The sequence below is a fragment of the Otolemur garnettii genome, unplaced genomic scaffold (genome assembly GCF_000181295.1).
Source record: "Otolemur garnettii isolate 467f Iridium unplaced genomic scaffold, OtoGar3 scaffold00043, whole genome shotgun sequence".
NCBI classification, from domain to species: domain Eukaryota; kingdom Metazoa; phylum Chordata; class Mammalia; order Primates; family Galagidae; genus Otolemur; species Otolemur garnettii.
The window spans coordinates 385,983-400,235 of record NW_003852438.1 but is presented as its reverse complement, the minus strand read 5'-3'; the positions used below and the strand labels follow the sequence as shown (position 1 = coordinate 400,235).

Sequence of the window (14,253 nt, the reverse complement as noted above, 5' to 3'; positions counted from 1 at the left end):
AAAAAAAAAAAAAAAAAAAAGATTTTGAGCATGAACCATATCATTTTTTTCCAATGAAGAGACACTTACATTTTTACTGCATCATTACAAGAAATTCCATTCACTGCTCAACTACTATAATTGCTCTCTCAAATTTTTTTCTCAACATAGAAGTGATGTTTTTAAACATGAAGAAAGAAAATATTGGTCTTCTGATCAAAACCTTCCAATGGTTACTCACCAATCAGAATAAGAGCCACATCCTTAAAACATACTAGCTGAAACTCTCTCATAAGGTCCACCTCATCTCTGACCAAGCTCCCTGGCTCCATCCTCTTCAGCAAACAGAAGCCTCTCTGTTGTTTTCCAAATATGCACAGTCCTGCCCCTTTGCCTAAAACCTTCTCCCTCATTCCAACAGGACTTATTCTCTCTTTTCCTCTGGCTCTTGGTTCAAACGCTACTTTGTCAGTATTTCTTTCCCTGTTTCTGATTCAAAACCGTAAGTCACTCTCAACTGCTGCCACCCACTGTTACCACCAGAGCTCTCTATCTCCCTTCCTTGCTTTATTTTTACCCCAAAGTAGCTATGACTAAGTGGCATACCATGTATTTTACTTACCTACTGTCTATCTTAATCCATTCTGCCATAAGCTCCAAGAGAACATGGATTTTTGCCTGGTGTACTTACGTCTGTATCCCCATTGCTAGAACAGTCCCTCCTAATTGTTTGGACTATGCTCATTTTTTGTTTCTAACAGAGCAACCAGAATTATAAAGGGCGTTCCAGGGACAGGCACACTACAATTCTGAGCCATAATAGAGCACTACTTTGTTCTTCCTGAACACTTTTCTTGATATGTACCATATTCTTACGGTTTTGGGGGGAAATGACCCACAGGATGAGGTTCAGATAAGAGTCTTTAAAGATTATGATTTTGGCTTAGAAATGGTAGCTTACAAGATGGCTGAGATGTTCTGCTCTTCTAAAAATGCACCATGATACCGGGTGTTCATAAAGTTCACGTGCAGTTTTACAGAGATACCCTGTGTAATGTGCCATTTGACATTTATGTGCCATGCCTCTGTACAAAAGAGCTTTGTGAAATATTTAGGGTTACTTTTATGAACTTTTACTCATAAGAAAAGGACCTAGTAAAATAATCCAAATAATTCATTAAATAATAACCCATTTGAAGAAATCTTCCTTTAAGCTTGAAAGACAAACACTTTTAACATTGAACTAAGAAATGTGAAACAGTAAACTGTACACATTAGGGGCAACTTTTCAGTCAGCACTTGTAGTACCCTAGCACAACTACTGAGAAGAGAAACAGGAAAGGAAACCACAAAATAAAATCCAAACAGTAGGCCACATTTCAACTACAGAATTTGGTTTTCCAACCCCTGGTCTAGGAGAAAGGAGGCTGCCTGATTAAGGCAAACGAAGACCTCCTCTGGCTCCCCAGGAACCTGCAGCAGCTCTCGTCTCCAATGGATGCTATGGGAAAACCGGCTTCAACAGCCCTGACCAAACAGCATCTCCCCATTGTAAGAAGGCCAAGAAAAGAGGCAGTCCTTGTCATGGCTTTGACAAAAGCTCCCCTAAATCTGGGATATCACGTGACTCAATTAAACTCTGCCTCCACTTGAAGCATTTTCTCTTTCCAATGGGACTTTACCGATACAATCCTACAAACAAGTAACAAATTGGTCCCAATGTTTGCTCAAGGAGACAGTTAAAAGTGAGAATTTTAACTAAGTTGCTACAATCAATGAACACCACAGAAGCTACTGAAGACCCTACGGAACTAGTGGAAAGAACTGTCCCCTTAGGGTGTGCACTGATCAAGAGAGGTGCTGACAGCGGTGAAAGTATTTGGAGAACTGGTGCTTTCTTCCTCAGTGTACTTTGATTAAACTGTGCTTTTTATAAGAAAACTCACCCGTGTGAACAGAATAAAGTAAACAGTGTAGAACAGCAGTTCTCAACTTTAATACGGTCCAAAGGGGTCGCAACCCACAGGTTTGAGAACTGCTGGTGTAGATAATTTAACCTCAGAGTAGTAAATTAATGTTGTAATATTCTATACTTGCTATACAATAGTCTCCCCTTATCTGCAGAGGATAAGTTCTAAGACCTCCCCCACAACAGACATCTAAAACCATAAACTGTACCAAACCCTACATATATTCCATGTTTTTTTCAATCTGATAACCCCGACAGCTACTAAGTGACTAGCAGGTGGGAAAGAGGCACAGCGTGGGAAGGGATGACTCACAGCCCAGGCAGGAGGGAAGGAGATTTCATCATGTTACTCAGGGTAGTGCGTGAGTTAAAACTTATGAATTATTTATTTCTGGAATTTCTCACTTAGTATTTTTTAGCCTGTGGAACGCAAACCTAAGGATAAGCAGGGACTACTGTATAAAATTCTCCAACTATTTCTGTGATTCTACTTTACCTATTTCATATTTCCGTGAATTCGGCCAAGGTGATTTATCTCCTAGACCTCATCTTCCACCTTTGTAAATCGATAATGCCGTCCCTCAAAAGGGATCAGGAGACAAAATATGTGACAGTCATATGTAGGGTATGAAATAATATACATAGGGGACAGGAAAAATTTTTGTGAGTTTAAGGTTAAAAATAACTGTATCTTTCTGAACAGGAGCCAAGACACATACAACAGCATTTTTCATTTTATCATAGCATCTAAGAGAAACTGGAAACTTACCTGCTAACGACATGTCCGATGTTTGTCACGGCTGATGTCATTATTTCTGTGGCAAGGCTGTCAGCAAAGCTGGCACCATCTTGTCCAATGCCACTGTCGGCTGCCAAGCTGGCATTGCTCAGCTCTCTCTCTGCTTTTTCAATAGCTTCAGCAACTATCTTCTCAGCAAGCACTGTCTTCTTATCAAGATTAATGTGAATTTGAGGGACATCAAGATGAAAAATCCTAGATTTCTGATAGGTGTTGCTAAATTTTAAATTAGAAGGTGGCTTACTACAAGTAAGTGAAGGCTGTCTGAAAAAATGCTGAGATGAATTTCCGGTGCAATCATGGAGTTCTTTAAGGTCACAGTATCTGCAATTTTGACTTATGAGAGGTGATAACTTTTCTGCATAAGTGATCCTATCTGCTGACTTTGTGGTCTCAGACACCTGGAGAACTGCAGATCCCAAAGTCAGCTCTAAAGTGTTGTCCACTACTTTTTTAGCATACTCTTCTACAGCTTGAGCAACATTCTCTGCATTTAAGCTGCCTGTACTGTGGTAAAACCTGTGATTTTGCAAGGAAGGCTGAAGAGACTTAGGAAATTCTGCTTCAATGTGACAGTCAGTATCTCCATCACACACTGATTTTTCATACAAGCAAGAATCTGTTAAAGATTTTGGCAAGCCAACTGCAGATGCTATAAGCTCTTTTTTAGCATCTCTCGTTATGCTGTGAGCAAGAGAAGCTGAGAAATTACTCAGTTCACAGCATTCATTTCTGTATGTATCCTGGGTCCTTTCACTTGTTTGATTTTTACAAACATGACCTCCATTTCCTTTACTTTGCCTTTTTTTATCCACTTGGTGTTCTTTACTTAATATGAATAGTTCCTGACTTGTTTTCACTTTCACCTGTGAGCTTTGCACAGGGAATACTGTTGAGTCGCAATTCACTTTGGTCGTCTTAGCTGCTTCTTGTAATCCTGATTTAACTGATCGGTAGGCAAGTCTGTTGGCATACTGATCCATTATTAACTCACTATCACCACCTTCCTGTTTTAGTATTTGGATAATGTGACCTGCATACTCGTCTGTCACACTTTCACAGCTGGGATACTTGTATGTCAGACCTGACATACAACTTGGTGGTAATGAAAGAACAAATGGATCTACTTCTCTTGGGTGTGCTAAAGCCTCAATATCCAAATTCTTTTCTGATCTGTAATCTTGGTCACCATCAACAACACAACTGTTCTTTTGGCCAAAAAGCATACAACTTCTAACTTTTGCTATTTTCTCAGCTTCTGTAATGACTTCTGCTGCCATATCACCTGCAAAATTACATAATGTTTGTAAATTTTCACCTGAGGGATTTAAAAAAATAGGTGACATATTTCTTTGACTTTGTACATTTAAGCAAGGGCTGTTAACTTTGGGTTCTTGAATTATTTTATGATCTAAATGGGAAGCTGCCGTTTCAGTTGCATGAGAAATGATACGCGTAGCTAATGCTTCTGCAAACTGAACTTTCTTCCCTGAGTGCTCTGACTTCACATCTACTTCTGGATGCTCTTCACCTTCACTACTTTCAACTTCTTCTGATAGAGATCGCATGAGTCTCAGCATGAACTCTTCTTTTTCTATAGCATTTTGTTCATTTTCAGACAAACTACCAACAGATGAGTTGTGAGGTGTAGAGGGTGGTGTAGCAGGAGCAAATTCTTTGGCTAATTCCCCCTTGAGCTGTTTGGTTAACTTCTTGATATCCCATTCAGAACTAGCCTGGGATGGTACTAGAGGAGTTGAAGGGGGAGTATCAGGTATGACATTCCTGTCTGCGATCTTCTGTTTATCTTCCACATGCAAACCATCTACACAAGGAAGCACTGCTGCTGAGAATGGATGTGAATGAGGAAAGGTGCTTTCCTGTCCAAAAGAAAAGGGCTCAAGGGTGGCATTTTTCAAATTCGTTGCTGGTTTATCCTTAGCAAGTTCCTTCAAATCAGGTTTCTGACCCACAATAGTTGGACAAGGTGGTACTGTTTCTATAGAAAACCCACGAGCCACAGAACCTTTGCATTCTGGAACACAGTCCTTTCCAAATGAAAGTGAACACTGAGTTCTATGATCTTGGGAGTCAAGAGATTTGGGGTACTTTTCCAGTGCCACCTGTGATTCTTCTCCAGGAACAGGCAAGCTTTCCTTATCTGCTGCACTTTTATCTACATTTGGGATCACCAATTTGCTTTTGTCTATGCAATGTTTAATAATAGATTGAGATAATCGGTCAGCAAACATGTCCTTATTGCTAGCCTCACTCTTTTGCAGTGCTGCTTCATCAGAGTGGGAAAAGTGGGGTTTTCCTTTAATTGATTTAGTTAAATAATCTGTACGTTCATCAACTGTTTTTGTAACTTCGAATGACGTCATTGATTCTAAAGTTTCATTTACTATCGTATGCACAATCGCTGCAGAAAAGTTGCTAATAATGACAGGATCGCTTGTTAATTCTGAAGAACTTTGCTTCTCAGTATCATCACTAGTTGGTTTAAAATCATTCTGGTTATCTGGATTGTGCTCTGAAGGTAAGCAAATATTTCTGAGACAAGCTACTTCCCCTTTGCTGTTTTTTGTGGTAATGTGCACTTGGGTAGAGTCACCATTTGAATCACCATCATCAGATGACAGAGGAGACTTTGCCTGATACATATCAGATGAGATATGATAAGGGAGAAGGGCACTTCCTGCCAAGGGCACTGGTATAGAAGTGACAATTCCAGAAGTACAAAGCAAAGCCTGCTGCACTGTGTATTCCTTTTTATACTCCTGCATTGGTTTTGTCACCAGGGTAGCCTGATTGTGAAAAGAAGGGGAGAATGTGAAGGTCTGTGCTGATGGCACTACACTTTCTGCACTTACATACTTGATGTTATTGGTAGAAACACTAACTGCTGCCTTTGTTGTGAAGGTCACATCAACTTGTGATAACTCAATGAATGCTTCCTGTATTACAGATTCAGACAAATCTTTCGCATATGACTTCACTACTTTGTCTTCAAAGTCAAACGACCCACACTGTGGAGATGCAGGTGTTGAAGGATAAGAAAACTGGCACACCTCCATGATGCCTTCGAAAACAAGCTCTTCTGCAAGATCTGCAGCGAACCTAGCAACTGTGTTTGTAAAAATCTGCTTCTTTACATACTGTAAATCTTTTAAGGCATTTGATAAAGCTTCACTCACCAAAAAATTAGCCAGGCCACTAATGGCACGTTCTTTCAGGGAAAATGCACGTTGTCTCCTCAGTTCATTAAATGCCATCTGAAAAACAGATGATGTCAATCTGATGGCTAAGTGGCACAATGCATTGGTACAAGAAGAGACTCCTTTCTGTAAGTCTTTAAATGCACTGCCAAAACTTTTTTCCACAAGATCTGTGGCAAATTTCTGAATGCTACCTTTAATCATTAAGGATTTATTTTTAGATTTACTTTTTTGATCAAGGTTTCCATGCTTAAGAGCTACAGTTTTACTTTCTCCACTTTTAAAACTATTAATGCTTGATATGTCATTAGTATCACTGTTATGCTGGGTATGAAAAAGAGAGCCTAGTACTTCACATGAAACATTGTTTGCATAATCTTCATAGGTGTAATAAATAGAATCATGATTTTCATGGATCCTATCTCCACCATTATCTGCTTGGCAGAAACATTCAGCTGGAGTACAGCCTCCAAGAGGACTAAATGCAGAGGATCGAATAGGACTAAACAAACCACTATCTTCCCCTGTTGCCTTCACTGGCCGAGGAGAATCCGGAGCATCACACAGGTTACCATATGGGGATTCTGGTTTACGAGGAGTTGGCTTTCTAACATTAGCTGGGAGAGCTGGACGATCAAACTTGAATTTTTGAGGATTCATACAAGATTTTCCACGTTCATGTCCTTTCTTTTGTGATGACTTCCCTATGACAGGATCTTTTATAAATGGATAAGAAGTCTCTAGAGTTTGTTCTAGTTCATCAAACTGATCAAAACTATCAAAAAATTCACTTATTTCTGAATCTGAATCCTCTATATCGTCTTTCATCACAGGAATTTTAGGCAGCTCAAGTTTTGCTTTTAAACTTTTTTGATACCCCTCTTCATCCAAGAAAATAACAGGACTTGGACTTGAGCATTCTGATTCAGATGAGTAGGCAGGAGAAGAAGAAAAAAATGCTTTCTGTATATTACTACCTTTATCTGAAGCATTAGATGATCTATAGAAACTCCTTTGGATCCAAGGCTCTGAAATTGATGTTGTGACTGAAGTTTTCACAGAAGATTGTTCTTTATATCCCTGAACATTTGTTAAGGAAGTTGAGGGTTTAGTTAGTGACTTCTGCCGTCCAGAGCTAACCAGAATCCTTAAGTCATTGGTTTCTAAATGGGAACCAGGAACAGTCTGAGCAGCAACATCACACTGGCTCCTAAGTACAGTAATGTTTGTTCCTATAGGAAAACAGTAAAAAAATTAATCTTCTTAAAAAGAAATTTTTAGAAATTTAAATCAATGGAATAACCTGAAAGTTTGAAATTTAAAATTTTCATGTTTAAAGTAACTTCAAACATGAAATGTTCATCCATAATACAAGTGTCTCCTAAACTCTGCTGTTTAACAGAAAGATTCACCCCAAGTAACACTGGAAAGCAAAAATACTTTTTACCAAATAATTTCATTTTATACCATGTCTGGAGATATCTGATATATGGAATGTTTTGCATGCTGTTACACATATTAGAAATATTACTATGGTGACTCTGCCAACTAACTCTTCTGAAATTTGAATCTGGGCATGTTCCAGACTCTTAAAATAATGGTGTAAACAGCACTTGAACAGTACTATGTAAGTAAAAACAGAAATAACAAAACAAAAGACCGGGTAACAATAAACTTAAAATCACAAGGAAATTAACTCCTTAAGCAATTGCAAAAAAAGGTTAAATTACTTAAATTGGATCAAACTTCAACATAAATTTCAATTCAGTAAGTCTGCCTTAAAACTTTCGAAAGTGAACTTTGAACTTTAATCTCCATTTCAAGAGAAAGTTTAATAATAAAACACACCATCATTATATGGCTTTGAAGTCTCTTCTTCCTCTAAGTGCTCAAAAGCAGTTACAAAGTCATCCTCTATAGAAGATACTGACTGGTTAGTATCATCATCATCTTCATTAGCGGCCTCAAATTGGCACCTCTGATGCGAGTATGTGTCCAGGGTATATCTCATACCAGTAGCATATTTACTTAGGAGACTAAAGATAAAATCAATTCTGAGTCTTGGTAACGTAGGTGACACTCTCATGACACAAAGCATTTCAGAATGACGACTCTTGGGAAAGATGAAAGATGATAAAAACAATTTTAATTTCAAATACAAAATGTTATCTGGAAGTAAAGCCTAGAAATAAGATAGTCTCAGATGAGAAAGAAAACAAAGAAATGATAAATGCACATATCCTAAAAGGCTCTCTGGTTTTGTAATGTTTAATTCTTTTCTTCACACTTTCATTTCATTTCTCACTTCCCAGTCTCTTTTTCTATCATCTTTCTCTTATCCAAGTATTCAAATTCCACCCAGTCTATTCTACTGACAGGTTATAGAACTTACTACCTATCCATTTCTCTGAGCAATTATGTTTTCCTGTATTACTGGACAGCCCTGTGATTTTCCTTATTTAATCATTCACCTCTCTCACCAAGTACATTGCAAACTGCTTGAGGGCAGGAACCAGGTTCTATTGTTATTGTTTTTATCCCATTTTCCCTTATCTTCCAGTATGACACTATCCTCCCTCCTATCACAATAACAGAAATGCTTGCTTCTTTTACTTAAAATTCTCTAGTAATACAACTTAGAATGCTTGCAGATTTAAAAATACGTTATTAGATTTTCCCCTATATTATCTAAGAAATATATAAATACTGAGGAATGATTTAGTAAAGAAACTAGAAACTGAATATAATACCTAATTACTTCTTGTATCCTAGTAAATAAAGCAAAGTAAATATGAATGAATAATATAAGTAAGGAAATGAAGTAGGAAGTTCTACTTGTATCAGATCTCATACAAAATGTAGCAGTTTTTTATACTAGGAATGAGTAAACTCTAAGCCAACTGGTTCAATATAAATGTTTTACCTCCTAAAATGCAAAGCATTTATCTGTGATGTGTAATCAATAAAATCATGCAAGAAAGAATTGAATATTATAAAACCAACTACCTATTTGAAGTGGTAACATTTTTGTATAGAAATAAAGAATATATTATTAGATATCTACTTCACATGGAATTTTTTAAAGATAGAAAAAGAGTTGAAATATATTCTCTAAAACATATAGCACAATATTCATATAAATTTGCAACTGGCCATAAAAGGAAAAAGTCCCTATATCTTTTATAAAGGTAAAAGTGTTCAAAAAATTCAGACAAAAAATTTTTAGAAAAATATTAATATGTATTTGCATACCCTTTGTGGAACTTCACAGACAGACAATCTAACTTATAAACTCAGACCAAGATTATTGTATTCTTAAGGAATGTCAACACTTCATGAATTACATTTCTTAGGAATATTTCCTTGAGATAGCATTTAAAAAGAAAAGAAACTTCATCTAAGCATATAAAAGTTTAATACTCTTTATCAATTTTAGTAAAATTTTCCCTGAAAGTCTCGTTAGAAATAAGAACTTAAGGGAATGAGGGATGGGGGGGGAGGAAGGAGGGGCATGGGGGTTAGGGTATATGGCACAGCACTTGGGGGTGGGACACAATTACAAGAGGGACTTTATCTCACAACTGCAATCAGTATAACCTAATTCTTTGTAGCCTCAATGAATCCCAAACAATAAATAAAATAAAAAAATCTATGAAAGTTACCTGATTTAGAGAACCATTGCTTATATCTGATGATTTATTTATATCCTTCATACAAATAATTTCATTTTCATTTAGACTGCAGAAATGGAGTGAATTTAGAAGATCTGGAAGTTCCAAAGAAACTGCAGCTAAATCCTAATTTAAAATAATAACAATAAACAACATTGTAGAAAAATACTTTTGTTAAGGTTCCTATAATGTGGATCCTATCCCAAAATTATAAAGTACACCAGTTAGTAAATGTTCTGGGTCATAACAGTTAACAATTAATCACAGATAACTTTTTTAACTCAAAAATAAAATGTACTAAAATTATTTAACACTAGCTATTCTTGTAGCCTTTCAAATGTATTGATATCAGTCTATTAAAAAAATTGTATGTAACACCTCATACATCCATGACAATTAGGTATGTAATAGTTTCTAACATGTCAACCAACCGTCCTCAGGTTTAACTCTGGAATTTTTCATACAGGATATTTGGCTAAGATTTAATTCATAAAATACAAGTCCATTTTACTGTTTTTCTTCCTCAAGTTATTATATTAGGTTTTAATGGAAAATGTTACGAAGATTAAAAGAGGCTAGACATGGTGGCTCACAACTCTAATTCTAGCACTTTGGGAGGCTGAGGCGGGTGAATCACTTGAGCTCAGGAGTTCCAGACCAGTCTGAGCAAGAGCAAGACCCTGCTGTCTATGGGTAAAAAAAAAAAAAAAAAAAAAAAGAGCCGGCATTGTGGTGGGCGCCTATAGTTCCACCTACTTGGGATGCTGAGGCAAAAGGATCGCTTGAGCCCAAGAGTTTGAGGTTGCTGTGAGCTAGGACACCATAGCACTCTACCCAGAACTACAAAGTGAGACACTTCTCCAAAAAAAGGGGTAAAAAAAAAATTAAATGAGCTTTTATCTTTTTCTTATTTGCCATTTTTATGAAAATATTTTACTCAATTAAAGACTTACTAAAGTCTCTGACCCCTAATAAACTTCCCTTTATAAACAGGTTTCATCAGTAACTCTGAAAGGAGAAGAGTATTAGAGAAATATTTCAAAATATTTCTCTTCCCAGTCACATGTATATGTTCTCAGGAATATGCCCTCTCTTGTTCCTTCTGTCCAAATTATTTTCTTCAAGCAAAGGCATAATCAAAACGCACAGCAGGATTTTTATTCATAATCATCTGATATGCATTATTCAGAAAAAATGAATAATATTACCACCTTTCTTTATTAGGAGACACTTTAATTGCCACAAAAGGAAACATGTAGCAATCACAAATTTTTAAGCAGCAACATGAGGGGGAGAAATAGTATGCTTCCTACCATCCCTCCCCAAGTTTCCATTACCGCTGCAGTAACTGTGAAGTTTCCTTTGTTTATTCTAATCTCAAAATATCAGTCCTACTGTAAATAACTACCCAAATCAAAGGCACTAGAACTTTTGCATTGGGTATTTGTTACTTTTTGTAAATTTTATTTTATTTATTTATTTATTTGAGACAGAGCCTCAAGCTGTCCCCCTGCGTAGAGTGCTGTGGCATCACAGCTCACAGCAACCTCCAACTCCTGGGCTCAAGCGAGTCTCCTGCCTCCGCCTCCCAAGTAGCTGGGTCCACAGGCGCCCGCCACAACGTCCAGCTACTTTTTGGTTGCAGCCATCATTGTCGTTTGGCGGGCCCAGGCTGGATTCGAACCCGCCACCTTAGGTGTATGTGGCTGGTGCCTTAGCCACTTGAGCCACAGGTGCTGAGCCTAAATTTTATTTTTTAATTTAATTCTATCCAACTAAAAGTGAAAAGTTTTCTACCACTGAAGTTAAATTACAAAAATCACCAAAAGAAAGAAGCAAGTCTTACATTTTATATATTCATGGAATGGAATACAAGTCAGCCAGCCTATAGTGTACAACCTTCTCAGATAAATTGCTTCTGTGGTCAATCCTAAAGCTGCTTGGTATAACAAGAGTATTCAGTAAAAATCATAAAAAATGAAAATGTCCAAAGCATTTTCAAAAATTGACCTCAAAATGTCACTGTGATAACTTTTAAAAAGAAAGATATCAGAAGAGTTTAGAGTAAATTTGGGACATAAAGGCAAATTTTTGTCTCAAAATTTGTTCCAAGTAATTCTCACGGTCCTTTCCAGTTCAATACATTGATCATACCTGTATATGTGCAGCATCTGTCTCTTCATTAAAACCCAGAAAGGTGACCTAAGTAAAAAAAAAAAGAAAGAAAGAAAAAGCTCCATTAATTTGAATTTTTTAATCTTGTCTCAAGCTGAAAAGGTGAAAACAGGAAAAAATAGACCAACCATCAAAATGCTCACTGCCTTGGATAATATTTTCAAAGATAATCAAATATATTTCTCACCAAAGATGTGGCTCCAAAATGCAGTTCTTGAACCTCATTCATACCTCCCTCACTGACAAGTCCAATCAATTCTATCTCTAAAACATTTTTCAAATATATCCACTTCTCATCATCCCCCCGACCACTCTTTTCACGTGTACTTTATACTACAATCCTCTCCCACCTGGGCCCATTACCAAGTAGTTCTCTTCCATGCTTCCCAGGGCAATATCCTAACTGCAGTTAGCTGATGCCTTCAGCCTTCCGTCACCTGCATTTACACAAGTGGGCCCTGTGTGGGTTTAGAACGTGGCCTGTACATTCTTGCCTAAGGGCTTTGCACTTACGTCCTTCTCTCTGGATCTCTCTCTTAGAGTGTCACATGCCTGGTTCCTCCTCACTGCTCAAATGTCACCTCCTCAGAGAGGCCTTCCCTAAGTAAATCCCCAAGCCCACTTCCTCACTGGTTCTTGAGATAGCATCATTTATTCCTTCAATGCCCTTATACAGTGATTACTCTGCAGAAAGGTATACATATTTCTAAAGAATATCTAGGAGCGTAAAGAAACATCACATTATTAAGTAAAAAGGATAAAAGTTACAGAAAAATGATATATAGTATGACAAAACTTCAGTCTTATTTTTAAAAATGTATGCATGGAAAAGTAATACTGGAAGGCAATAAGCCAAACTATCAATATATATAGTGATGCAGTGATTAACCGTGACAGATGGAGCACAGGTGATATAGATCCTATATTAGATCTTTTACTTGTCTACCCTGTTTCACCCCAAAGGTCATAGGATCAGTAAGAGTCATTTTCTTTTTTTATTCTTTCAGTATTTATTTTCCTAGAAATATGTGCTACTCTTATAAACTGAAGTTAAGTGTTATTTTTAAAATGTATTCTCTCTAAATTTTTGGCAACATAGTAAGATATTATTCCATTTGAAGATAGTAAACTGTCTACTCAACAAGTATTGTTGCTAAAAATATACAATATTTAAATGACAGCAATATGGCTGATCAGTTCTCAGGAAACAGGAGAAAATAGCAGTTAAAATATAAAACATAAAGCAACACTGAATACTCTCAATCTCTCTGATGATTCAGAAGCAAGTCAGAATCTTAAATTATCCCAGGATCTTTATTCTGATTAAATATGGTTACTACTTCACAGAAGTGTTTCAGTTAATTTATAGGCATGGAGGTAAAATGTTCATCTTTAGGAGCCAGACTCCTCATCTATAAAACCTAAAGTAGTCTGACACCTCTCTGACAACTGTAAGGGGTAAGTGGATAATACAGAAGAATTTATCTGGCACAGGACAGACACTCAGTAACAAAGAGATACACAACTGGCAGCACCCACAGCACAGTGGTCATAGCGCCAGTTGCATGCACCGAGGCTGGCAGGTTAGAACCCAGCTAAACAACAATGACAATTGCAACAACAAAAAAAATAGCTGGGCGTTGGGGCGGGCACCTACAGTCCCAGCTACTTGGGAGGCTGAGGCAAGAGAATCGCTTAAACCAGTGGTTCTCAACCTTCCTATTGCCACAACCCTTTAATACTGTTCCTGCGGGTTGTGACCCACAGGTTGAGAACCACTGGCTTAAGCCCAAGAGTTTGAGGTTACTGTGAGCTGTGACATCAGGGTACTCTACTGAGGGCAACATAAGACTCTGTCTCAAAAAAAAAAAAAAAAAATACATAAGTAACAAATTTCCTTCTGCTCTTTGAAATGATACTTGGAGACATATATACCCTAAACTGTAACAGAAATTCCTTCTATTATTTCAAGTTTCTTTAACTGAACACAAAAGAGAAAATAAGTGGACACAGGCCAGGAGAGTTGTTTTCTATTTCCTATGGGTCAAAGAAGGCCTCTAGGGAAACGGACTAACCAACTACATAAGCAGCTGGAGAGATAGGAGCTGGGACTATGGGAGGGCAGAAGACACAGGAGACTTGTTACATTTGGCAACAACTGAGCGGTTTAAGAGTGGTTTGGCTTTACTAAAATAAAATTTAAAAGGATAGCAAAGAAGTTAGTAGTCAAGAACCACAGAATTAAGCTGACAAAAAGAGGAGCTTCAGGGGGCAGAAGACTACAAGCCTATGAGTATGTCTCTATTCCTATCGCAGTGGCTCATGCCTAACACTCTGGGAGGCCAAGGCAGATGGACTGCCTGAGCTCACAGGTTGGAGGCCAATCTGAACCAGTGAGACCTCATCTCTAAAAAAAAAATAGCTGGGTGCTGTGATAGGTAC

General features: G+C 37.4%; 1 protein-coding gene across 4 annotated transcripts in view; it reads right to left on the bottom strand.

The window, feature by feature from the left end:
* AKAP11 (A-kinase anchoring protein 11) overlaps nt 1-14,253 on the bottom strand; it is a 50,112-nt gene that overhangs the window by 13,812 nt on the left and 22,047 nt on the right. For all 4 annotated transcript variants that reach the window (XM_023513684.1, XM_023513687.1, XM_023513686.1 and 1 more), the window contains 4 exons: nt 11,791-11,838; nt 9,628-9,762; nt 7,814-8,078; nt 2,718-7,197 (listed from right to left, as the gene is read on the bottom strand). In XM_023513684.1, coding sequence (XP_023369452.1) covers nt 2,718-7,197; nt 7,814-8,078; nt 9,628-9,762; nt 11,791-11,838 — 4,928 coding nt within the window. The remainder of the gene's footprint in view (nt 1-2,717; nt 7,198-7,813; nt 8,079-9,627; nt 9,763-11,790; nt 11,839-14,253) is intronic.